We start from the raw sequence: 12117 nt of genomic DNA, 5'->3' as shown, positions 1-12117 counted from the left end.
ATTCGCAACGAGGCATTGAAAATTGATAACATGTTTTTTCAGTGTTTATGTTTGGTGGAAAAAGTTTATTTCCTAATTTTATTACTTTGATATTTGTAACCTGTAGTTTAATTATTTTGCTTAGCAGGCATTAGATGGCAATATTTTTATAATATTTATAATTTATTTAACACAATTTTATTTAGATATCCTAAATTCTTCTAGTCACTTGGATTTCACATGACTTGATGGGTGTGTTACACTGGGTCTAAGGAAGTTTCAGGGCCAAATGCAATACTGTTTATGAGCTTTATGTTAAAGCTTATATATTTACATTGTCTGTAGTCATTTGGAAATCAAAAATATTAATAATTTGTGAATGTTTAAAAAAATACAATAGCCTTGGATAGTTGAAAATTTTCTCATTACTTCATTACATCTGGTTAAGGAACTATAAATTACTGATACATGCAATGGATAACAACATATTTTAGGAATAGTTATTTTGTTGTGATGGAAAATATGTGAACAGATTTGTTCTTATTATTTACAGAAAAAAATAGTTTTTATTGACTCTAGAATCTTAATCTTGCTAACCACAGAAAAACTGCCTTCCTTTGCATTTTAAAATTTTTCCCAAAACTGGGGTCTCAAAATTAGGTGGGGGGGACTATATTCAGAGGGGGACTATATTCGGAGATATACGGTACTAACGGAAAACATTATTTGCACTAAGGATGATAATATCCATTGACAATCTTTTGGCTTCACAGGGATTGAAACCCAGATCTCCCAACTGCCAGTCATGCGTGCTGCCAGTTACACCAGTAAGTATGATCCTAGTTTGAGCAATTGGGAGATTGTGCTTATTAAACACTGTGAATAACTTTACACCCATGAGCATTGGCGTCGTCAGCAGCAACACTTAGGGGGGACAAATGGGGTTATATTAATTTTTTAAATGCAATTTAGGGGGGGACAAAACTGACTTTTCAAATATTGGGGGGGATGCGTCCCCCATTCCCCTATGGCGGCGATGCCCGTGCCCATGAGCATAACTGAGTACAAAGTCACTAGCCACATGCACTGCTTTGTTAAACACATGAATTGAAAATACTCACAATTGGAATGCAATTGGTATACGTGAACATAGACTTCACACGGTCATCCATTGACAGATGGTACAATATACTCATTGCTGTATTGTGCTGGCGCACATCACTGGCAGCAAGAACTGCCACCAATCTTGGCAGCATGCCAACACGAATCATCTTTGCACGTAGACCACCATCAAATGAGAGATTCATCAAAAGCTTGAGAGACAGATGAGATACATCAAACCTTGGCCATGACACTAGCCTCGGTAATTTTTCAACAACATTGTGTTCAGCCTGTAACAGAAATGCACTATTTTAATCTTTCAACCCTGAGCATGCCCTTACAAACACAAGGAAGAAGCTACGCTTAGTTCCTAGAATTTTGATAGAGCACGACAACTTGAGAGACTCTAAAATCAAAAGTGTATGAATATTTTACAGAAAATTTTTTCGAGAACTACAGTTTTAAGTCTTTTTAATGGGATAACTATGACATTGAAATTTGAAAACACTTGATTACTTGCATGGACAATTAAATTACCTTATTTTCTGGTAAATAACATGTACCTACAAGGTAACATGGATTTTAGAAATAAAATCATGATATATGAAGTGAGCAGTTAGGACATTTGTTTCAGAGTTCAATGAAACAAGATTTCTGTTGCATATCACGCACTATTATTTTTATCATTTTCCTATATTTTTTGTATAGATAACACTGGGCTATCCACAAGAAATTACCGTTATCAACATAAAAGAGCTGAAATAATATCCCGCAGTAAAGGTCAACAACAGGGCATTCAAATCCACTTCCTAACAGTTGATGCATTATGATATGCACCAAATATCAAGTTAAGCATCATAAAAACAGCTAACATACCATATCGTCCTTATTTTCTCTAAATATGGACAGTTTTTTTAGGAATGTCAGCACTAGCACCAGTAGGTCAGGGTTGTCTCGGTCAAGGCACCTAATCAGCATCCCCACAATATTTCTCCTTCTCATTTTCTCCTCTAACTTCAATGACTCAGCCAAATTCAACAACAGATAGAAGGATACTGAAATCAAACAAGACTTCTTGTTTTTTACTCAAGTTAGATAAAATTCAGCCATACAAGTCAGTCTGAAACACTTTTCTTAGCCTTCAATAAGAAAAATTATGAGAAAAATTCCAATTTAATGTGATTCCTTAAACATTTTTCTCCATTGTACTTCAGTTATGACCAACAGTGCCACCAAAGACCAGCACTATAGCAGGAGAGATAGCTCCTTTTTACTGTCATTTATTTACACTGACAGTAGAATATAAATTGTAAGAGGAAAGCACGATGATAAGGAGGTTGCAATTAATTAGTGATAAAATGTACATACCTCTAAGCAATTGATCCTGTTTTCGAACAAGAGAATGAAACTTCCTGAGACTCCTTTCATACTCCAGACGCGACCTGACAACTGGTTTAGCAGGTGGCACACCATCTTCTGTGCTATCGCTGACATCTGGACTGATAACCCTCTGAAATAAAAAAATCTCAAAGTCAGCTATTCTCAGAAAACAATTATTCAAGGATCTTGATGTTAATTATTTAGCAGGAGATATATAATAAAGCCAAATAATGTCTCATGTTAGAATTATAAAAGCAGAATCTTGAAGACGATTAAAAATAAGCTCTTATAAAAAATTTTTTTTTTAAAACCAGCCTTTATATTTAGATTACAGGGGATGAGCAACGTTTATATATGACACAAAGCAAAAAAACTCAGTGACCCCGAAAAACCAAAAGTGACGTATTAAAAAAGTCACTATATTTATTACTACGAATCTGCAGGCGCTCGAAGGGAAGAAAAATTTTTTGACGATTTTCGAAAAAAATCTAAGTGCCGAAAAATTTCCAAGTCCAGAGTCCGGACCTGGGACGACGGAATTCGGACGAAATTTTTCCAAGTCCGAAGCCGGACCCGAGACGACGGAGGGACTTTGAAAAATTTTCAAAAGCGGGGGTCTCGCCGAGTAAAGCAAGACGAATCCCCCAAGCTAGGGCTGAGTCGATGGGAAATTTTATGGTGGATAACTTTTACTGTGGTCGCAAAACACGAAAATCGACCATTTGGAACTTCTTTGATCAAAAACATGTTTTGGGGGGCTATAGGTTGACTGGGGGGTGGTTAAAGGGGGGTTGGAGAGAAAAAGTTATATTTTCATGTATTGTCATCGGAAATGAAGAAGTGTGCAAAATTTCAGCGTTTTTGCTTCACAGGAAGTGAGTCAAATTTCAGTTACAAGATTTGTACCAGACAAACAGACAGGTTGGTGAGTTGATATAAAGACTGTAAAAACAATTTAGGTTGAAACCAGGGTTGATAAAAATCATGATTTTTTCAAAAAAATCATTTTTCATCAATCCGATTTAAATCAATTTTATTGATTTAAATCGGATTTTATTGATTTAAATGAGATTTTTATGATTCTCCATTCATCAAAAATTCAGTTATTTGCAAAACTAACTATTTGGGCAGCATATTGGAGAATGATCGTTTGCAGAAACAATAAGAGGCAACATACTCTAAACTTAATACAACATTTAGTCAATCAGGGAAGAGAACTATGGAAATGCAAATGGTATCAAATTAAAAATTACACCGGCATAATATAAAATTGCCATTGGAAGTATCAAATGTGCAATATTATGCGGTTTTAAAGCATATGAAGTTTAGAAAAATTCTGTAATTGCAAATTTGTATGGTGCCTACGCTTAGAAGTTAAATCGGAAAACAATTTTTTTTCAACGGATACTCCAGTATTCTAACCAAAGCCATTTTTTTAAATTCTCATGTTAAATGCATTCCTACAGATGTATTCAACGGTGTTCGGCGAGATGTTGTGGAACATAATGATACAATGATAAATGAAGAGCAAACTTAGTGCATGTCCACAGTAATTTTATTTGGTACGACGCGTTTCAGCGACCTTACTTCGCTATCATCAGGTACAAAATGCCGTATTTTCGTCAAGCAGTCATATATATATATATACAATCATGCAAATGGGAGGGGTATATTTATGAGTCGGCGGAAGTGGGAGAGGGTTTGGGGGGTAAAGGATGGGGGAAGGGGGTGGGGAGGTGGTTGGGATACGTAAGGATTTGGGGTTCGGTTGAAGGTTTGAGAGGGGGGAGGGCTAACAACGGGGAATGACTCAGGAACTCAATGTCATTCAAAAGATTTTCCTTGCGTTTTCTCCTCCTGGTAATTTCCCATTGCTCGAGTGCGTCGAGCCGATGTCCTTTTCCTTCGAAGGCCAGTATTTTAGGTTGGAAACTGCATGAATGGTTCTCGTTGATAAGGTGAGTGGCTAGCTGGGATTTGGTGCCTTTCTTATCAAAACATCTTTTGTGCTCTGCTGTCCTTACTTTGAAATTCCGACCAGTTTGTCCTACATATGTTGAATCACATGAGTCGCAGCTGATTGCATAAATGCCGGATCTTAAAAGAGGGTCCCATTTATCTAATAATTTGTCAAATAATTATTTGAATTAATAAAAAATATATTTTTATTTATATTAATAAAAAAATTATTTGACAAATTATTAGATAAATGGGACCCTCTTTTAAGATCCGGCATTTATGCAATCAGCTGCGACTCATGTGATTCAACATATGTAGGACAAACTGGTCGGAATTTCAAAGTAAGGACAGCAGAGCACAAAAGATGTTTTGATAAGAAAGGCACCAAATCCCAGCTAGCCACTCACCTTATCAACGAGAACCATTCATGCAGTTTCCAACCTAAAATACTGGCCTTCGAAGGAAAAGGACGTCGGCTCGACGCACTCGAGCAATGGGAAATTACCAGGAGGAGAAAACGCAAGGAAAATCTTTTGAATGACATTGAGCTCCTGAGTCATTCCCCGTTGTTAGCCCTCCCCCCTCTCAAACCTTCAACCGAACCCCAAATCCTTACGTATCCCAACCACCTCCCCACCCCCTTCCCCCATCCTTTACCCCCCAAACCCTCTCCCACTTCCGTCGACTCATAAATATACCCCTCCCATTTTCATGATTATAAATATATATATGACTGCTTGACGAAAATATGCATTTTGTACCTGATGATAGTGAAGTAAGGTTGCTGAAACGCGTCGTACCAAATAAAATTACTGTGGATATGCACTAAGTTTGCTCTTCATTTATCATTGCATTCCTAGAGTATCATTTCTATTTAAGAGCCACCATTGTGCTGATAACTGTCGATTCATTGTATTAATTAAGAAATAAAAATCAAAATTATGCACTTACAGCTTCCTTTTCTTGACTCTTTAAAAATCAAACATATAGATCACATTATGATTTAAATCATGATTTAAATCAAAGTGATTTAAATCAATCAACCCTGGTTGAAACAATGAAAGAGGCATAAACACACAACACAAAATTAACCAAAATTGTTGAAGTGGACAGAGATTGTATTGAAAGGTGATCAATTCTTGGCGGTGCTTTTCAAGTGACACATATTGGAGCTCATATAAAAATGAACCAGTTTATAAGAAAGTCCTGTTTAAACAAAGTGAAAGCCATTCCCAGTCATTAAGATGAACATTCTTTGTAACTGAGCGAGGTTATTAAATAATTGTCACAATTATACTCCAGTAATGCTTCAAAGTTCAATTCTAAGTTCACAAGTGTGGGCCCAAATATGTATAACAAAGTTGGTTACAAAAAAGTTAACTTCAAGCCCCCTCATCTTTGTAATACACAGGCTTCACTGTTTTACCAATACATAATTAAATACTCATGAATATAATATATTTCTCCAGCCAAACTAATTACATTAAAATACATGATGGTGATATTGAAGATGAAATATACTGAAAATCAGATGGGAAAAATGTGGCCTGACTGGGACTCAAACCAAGAACCTCTTTATCTTTGCACCAGGTGATTTATGAGTCATACACTACCAGAACATTTAGCTTTCTCATGATTTTGGAGGGGATTCAAGATAAAAAAAAGAAGAAAATTGAAAGAGAATACAAAAATAATAAGGTAGATAATTCATGAATTTGAACCAAACTATCTCAAATTGAGAGGTCATTGAAGAGAAAATAAGGTTCTAACACTAAGCATGTAATTTATGCTTAGTTACCCCTTTATAAATTATAAGAAAATCATGCATGTGAGTACTCATTATAGAAGGTTAAAACATATATCAGTTGGCAAGCTATTATATAACTTAGCTCGTACTGTCTTAATGAGATTTCCAGTGCTCTAGAGACTACTGTACACTCCCGATTATCTGGGCTAATGATGGGGAGAGATGGCAAGAATAATTGGAAAACACGGATAACCTAAATTTTCACTTTAATGCCTTCAAATGTTCATAATTTACATAAAACAAACAATATATTATTATTTATGCAGTTATTCTAAACATTTTAGAGTGCTTCCCAGACTCATTGAAAGCTTTCTTTGCCAGTTCGCGATCTTTTTAGTGGCGATAATATGGTTGTACTTGTATTATTAATGCTCCATGAAAGGCCTGGTTTCAAAAACCACACATCCGTGGCTTAGTGATCATGGATACAGAAAAGTGGTTAGCACCAATGCTTAAAAACCACTGCTCGACGTCGGAAACTAAACCGTAAGGCACCACATCTCGTAGTCGCCTCTCACACAAGTCACCAGGTTGCAACTGCTGCGGGACGTGTATCTGTGATCATGGATCGCGGTCGTGTGCTGCGAGGCTTGGAAAACAGGAACACAGAGCACCCGTGAATGCAGCTAGCGTGCGTTCGCTTCCGTTTTACGAAGGGGATTATAACGGAAACAATAAGCCTGGTGTATCCTAGCATTAATGCAGTAATTCTGGTGATTTTATGTCTGATTTTATTTTTTTATAAAGATTGTGGAAAATATTGAGCGAGAGTGAAAATCATGCACGGATAATCTGCAATGGGGATATACCGCAGCCGGATAATCGGGAGTCTGCTGTATTTGTATATAGATGAGTGGGTAAGTAGAGATGAAATATGAAATTTTAAAACCGTTCCAGTAATTGAATTAGCAAACATTCAACTAACCTTAGGGAGGGAAGATGATTGATTGCCTTGATGTCTGGGGGAGGTGGTTCCCTGTGACAGAGCAGACAGATTTGAATCTGAATTCCTGGTCGGCCTCCTCTGCTCCAGTTCATGTTCCCACTGCTCATACCGATGCAGCTCATGCTCAATGACCTCTATACACAGCGATCCCACCTGCAGACATTAGATTCAAACTCAGCATTTCATCAACCATACATCATCATGGTACGACTAGCAACATTACCTCGATCACCACTGATGTAAATTCAAACATTGATTTCCATCATTATTTCTTTAATGCATAAAAAATACTATAAAGTGACAAGTTAGTAGGAAATTGAGTACATTTTGGTATTGTTTTCGAAAGTTGTGAGTATTAACACTTTACAGCAAGGTGTTGATGCTATTTGTGATTCAAGGTTTTTATAACATTTAATTTCATGCTGTTTCCAGTGTTAAACAAGTGGCCAGGATGGTTTGACATAATTATTAAATGAACAGGGAGAGGAATAGATAAGAGATAAATATGAAATTCATAGTTACTTTGTAATGGATGACTATGCGATGAAATTGAGTAAATGAAGAGAAACAGAAGAAGATATAAATAATATTGGTGCTGAGCTCAACACTGCGCCGCCATTCTTCTCTTAACACTCTAGCGAGAGCACCAAGCACTGTCTCTGAAATAGTACATATGGAAACGTGATTTTGCTAATATCCTCACAAGCATTAGACATTGAAGTCACATGCTACATACAGTCATTGACACCAAGAGCAATAAAAGCCTGGTTCGAATCCACTTCAAGGAAAATGAAAGATGGCAATGATTTCTTTTGCTAACCAATATAATCACAAAGACATTTAATGCAGTCAATGAAAATAAATGAATCATTTGAATTTTTGGTTATTTAGCTAATTTGCACAATCATTCTAAGAACATAGAAATTCCAAATTCTATGATTGGCTACATACATGGTGGAAAGTAGGTTAGCTTCAGGAAAATTTTTTACTAAAATATATGGAACTAGCAAATATATGGAACTTAATTAAATAATAATACAACATTAAAATACATGTAAAAACTGTATACTATTTAACCAAAAATTAAAGTGAAATACAATGTTATTAACATATGCTTGAAAAAAGAATGTTCACAAAAAGTTCATTAAATAGAACCTCTGAATTTCTAGTCCCATGAACATATTTATAAAGAGATCATACAGTTGGGTCATTTCACATTAATCAAGTTCTGGTCAAATTAATATGGTCAAGACATGGTAACTCTCAAACAGTCTCCTCATAAACATGAGCAGCAAAGATTTAGCTCACTGAACTTTCTGAGATCAGTGGCTTAGCCAGGGGAGGTCCAGGGGGTCCGGATCCCCCCAAAATATAAAAACTCAATAATGTTTCTTCATAAAAGAAAACAAAATATTTTAATAATCATGAATTTACAAAATATTTTTTTTAACATATGAAGCTTTTTCGATTATGAAAAGTGTAAAAAATTAGACGAAAAATCCACAGAGGAAAAATCATTCGACTCTGGTCAAGGTGAATGATTTTTCCTCAGTGGATTTTTCGCAAAATTTGTGCATTGCGGGTGACTTCGTAAAAGTTATCACCGTGGCTAGTCCCGGTTTACTTAAATATGTTAAAATTAGTTTAAAACCCATTAGTTAGAACCCTATTTTTCAAAAATTTTCCAACTGATTTTGGATCCTCCCCCCCCCCCCCGAACAAAATTCCTGGCTACGCCCCTGTCTGAGATACTAAAACCTTGAGTCATCCCTTAACAATAGACTAAGCGCTAAATAAGACAAACCATTAGTTGACAGCTCCATTAGATTCTCTGGAACTCGTGCCAGCTGCAGGATGAGGGCAGAGCCACGAATTTTGTCCGACGGCCCCTCGTACATGAGCTCCATATATTCCTCCAAACGCGACATGGAAGCTACAGTTTTGATCTGTTCCCCACTTCCACTGCTTTCCGTAGGAGTGCTACCTTCACCACTGCTGCTGCCCGAATAGGGTCGAGGTATGACTGATTCCGGTCTCGTTTCTCTGCTGGCATCCCTCGAACGGTCAGGAGTCACTGGAATACCTAGGTTTAATATAAAGTAAAACCTCTTTACATCAAAATGGGGGGCAATTTTTAGGCAATTTGATGTATGGAGGTTCACTATAGAGAGGTTTCAGTGATGGGAACCATTTTTCCAGCCTTTATATCAACTCACCAACCTGTCTGTTTGTCTGGTACAAATCTTGTAACTCAAATTTGACTCACTTCCTGTGAAGCAAAAACGCTGAAATTTTGCACACTTCTTCATTTCCGATGACAATACATGAAAATATAACTTTTTCTCTCCAACCCCCCTTTAACCACCCCCCAGTCAACCTATAGCCCCCCAAAACATGTTTTTGATCTAAGAAGTTCCAAATGGTCGATTTTCGTGTTTTGCGACCACAGTAAAAGTTATCCACTTTAGGCATATCCACATAGTAGGCATTTAAAAGCATAGGGGTGGCATTTTGAAACATAGGGGGCTTACCATTCACTGAAAATTTAATAAATATAGTGACTTTTTTAATACGTCACTTTTGGTTTTTCGGGGTCACTGAGTTTTTTTGCTTTGTGTCATATATAAACGTTGCTCATCCCCTGTAATCTAAATATAAAGGCTGGTTTTTAAAAAAAATTTTTTTATAAGAGCTTATTTCATATCCTTCAGAGAAGAAAGGCACTACTGTCTTCTAAACCATTATATTTATGTGTTTAAACAAACATGCATGCATTAGTGAACACATATTTATTATTTAATAATAACAGAAAGCGAGTGCTATCACGAGATTTTGAACATGATTCGAGAGAAAACAATGTGATCTCCCTTACTTCAACTGTCACTTAAAATGATTAGGATAGTAGGATACCTTTTTTCTTATTTACTGTTAGGTATGCTCTCATATGGAATAAAATGGCCACAACTTATGATTGACGTGAAAATTACAGCATGTTAAAGGTGTATAAGAAAAAAAAGTAAGGGTGAAACATTTATTGCTGAAAATGTCATTCCATGTACGAAATCGCAGCTGCATTAATGGTCTCTAGTTGTCTCGGTACGTTTTGCAGAGGTAGTTAGACTATCTCGGGGGTGTCTCCTTAGAGGTTTTACTGTAATAATAATGATTATTTTTTATTATGTATTTAAGTATTCTACTGATTAAGGTAACTAGGCATTGAGTTTTCAAAAAGTATTTTGTCAGTCTACCCTCCCTCAATGCACTTCCCTCTTCAATTTACAAGAAGACCGACTACATAACTCACAATTTTCGTTCTACCTAAAAGTCCTCTCTCCTCCTTCCCCTCCGTCATTTACCCAACATTCAACCCTATAGTACTGCTTTCAACATTCACTCCTGGCTCAGTACTCACTCCATCATACTTTATCTCCTACGTAATTCATCTAAAAAATAACAATTAAAAATTATGATTAATGCTTGCTCATTATTTGTATGCAAACCCATGGTGTCTGAACGCTCACACACAGGCATGTAAAATATCACTTTCATTTTAATTTTAAAGCACTTTCAATTACAGTTTATAGTGAAACACTGACTTGCAATTTTCCACAAAAACAAATTTTTGTGGAAAATTGCAAGTCAGTGTTTCATTATGAATCAATTCCACTCCATCTCGCTTGATTCTTCGAATTTTATTTTCGCATTTTGTAAAATCTATTTTTTCTTTATTTTCATAATTTATCACTGGAAGTTCAAGAAAAAGTGTGATGAAACACAGATATTTGAAAAATATGGAATAGTTTAAATAATTCTGGGGTTTAGCAATAATAAATTAAGGAATAAGTTTTAAGGAAATAATTTAAAATTATTTTAGTAGCCTGAATATCATTTATACTAGTTGAACATCAACATTGAACAAGTTTCAAAACTTTCTTCCTTCAACCGGTTGCGTCTGTCAGTCACAACTAGATTGTACTGGCTGAAAAACCTCTCCGTATCCATGATGCTAACTGGTGTCCAGACTGTGTGGAGTGCAGCATTACCAAACTTAGTTTTTTTCTGGACAGAATGGCATGAAATATTTGCTAAACATCGCAGAAGCTACCAGGGTTCTCTCTCAACCTCTCTACATGTAACCATCTTTGAAGAAGTAAGGCCCAACATCCAGTGCGTCAGCGAGGGGCGGGCTCGGCATTAAATATACGAATTTTGCCATCCAATAGGCAAATTTGCTGTTTAAATATCATAAAAGTCCCGTCATTGCGCCTATGTTGCATTTATTCACGTGTATCGCATCAATATTGCAATTATCGCACAAGTGATTTTAACGTATCACTAATAGTAGAGCATCCCAATGGAGAAGTAAGCCCATAGAACATAGTAAATGCAAGGAAATAGGGGAGTCCACCTCCAACTTCACAAAACACTTAATAGAAAGTTGCTATCACAGTGATTTTAAGTTGTCTACTTCGAATTTTTAAAATGAGGGAGTGAAATTTGATAACCTTGAAATGCTTGAAATTGTTTAAGTCCTTTACAAAAAAATACTAGTTAAACAACCATGTTTTTGACTCCTGCTCACAATCACAGAGTGTTAACCTTCTTCAAAGGACACATCTTAGAGTGACCCACCATTTTTTTTCAACTCTGACAAATATTCCATTTATTGGTCAAATACCATGCTCTGGTGTTTTGTACAAGTGGACTAATTGTAATCTGTTAGCATTTTTGGGTGTCATATAGAGTTCATGCCCTCATCATCCTTGTTACCACCCCAAAATTTTTTCTTCCCATCCCCGGAGCTGTAGTTGCGCCGGTACGGCGGACCCCATAAAATCTAAACTCGTTATAAGCGTACTGGTTAAAATTTTTCAAGCATCTGTAATCGGCATAAATTTATGCAGTCTTGGCTTAAATCAGGAAGATGATCATTTAAAGAGACAGC

The 12117-nt window shown here is 36.2% G+C and overlaps 1 protein-coding gene across 1 annotated transcript in view; it reads right to left on the bottom strand.

Annotated features, from left to right (window-relative positions):
* LOC124169858 (kinesin-associated protein 3-like) overlaps positions 1–12117 on the bottom strand; it is a 30247-nt gene that overhangs the window by 15626 nt on the left and 2504 nt on the right. Inside the window, exons 4-9 of the mRNA XM_046548658.1 lie at positions 8977–9255; positions 7695–7831; positions 7152–7325; positions 2449–2590; positions 1957–2135; positions 1101–1370 (exon numbers count right to left, since the gene is read on the bottom strand). Coding sequence (XP_046404614.1) covers positions 1101–1370; positions 1957–2135; positions 2449–2590; positions 7152–7325; positions 7695–7831; positions 8977–9255 — 1181 coding nt within the window. The remainder of the gene's footprint in view (positions 1–1100; positions 1371–1956; positions 2136–2448; positions 2591–7151; positions 7326–7694; positions 7832–8976; positions 9256–12117) is intronic.

The sequence above is a fragment of the Ischnura elegans genome, chromosome 12 (genome assembly GCF_921293095.1).
Source record: "Ischnura elegans chromosome 12, ioIscEleg1.1, whole genome shotgun sequence".
Lineage (NCBI taxonomy): Eukaryota > Metazoa > Arthropoda > Insecta > Odonata > Coenagrionidae > Ischnura > Ischnura elegans.
This window is presented reverse-complemented; position numbering and strand designations above follow the sequence as displayed.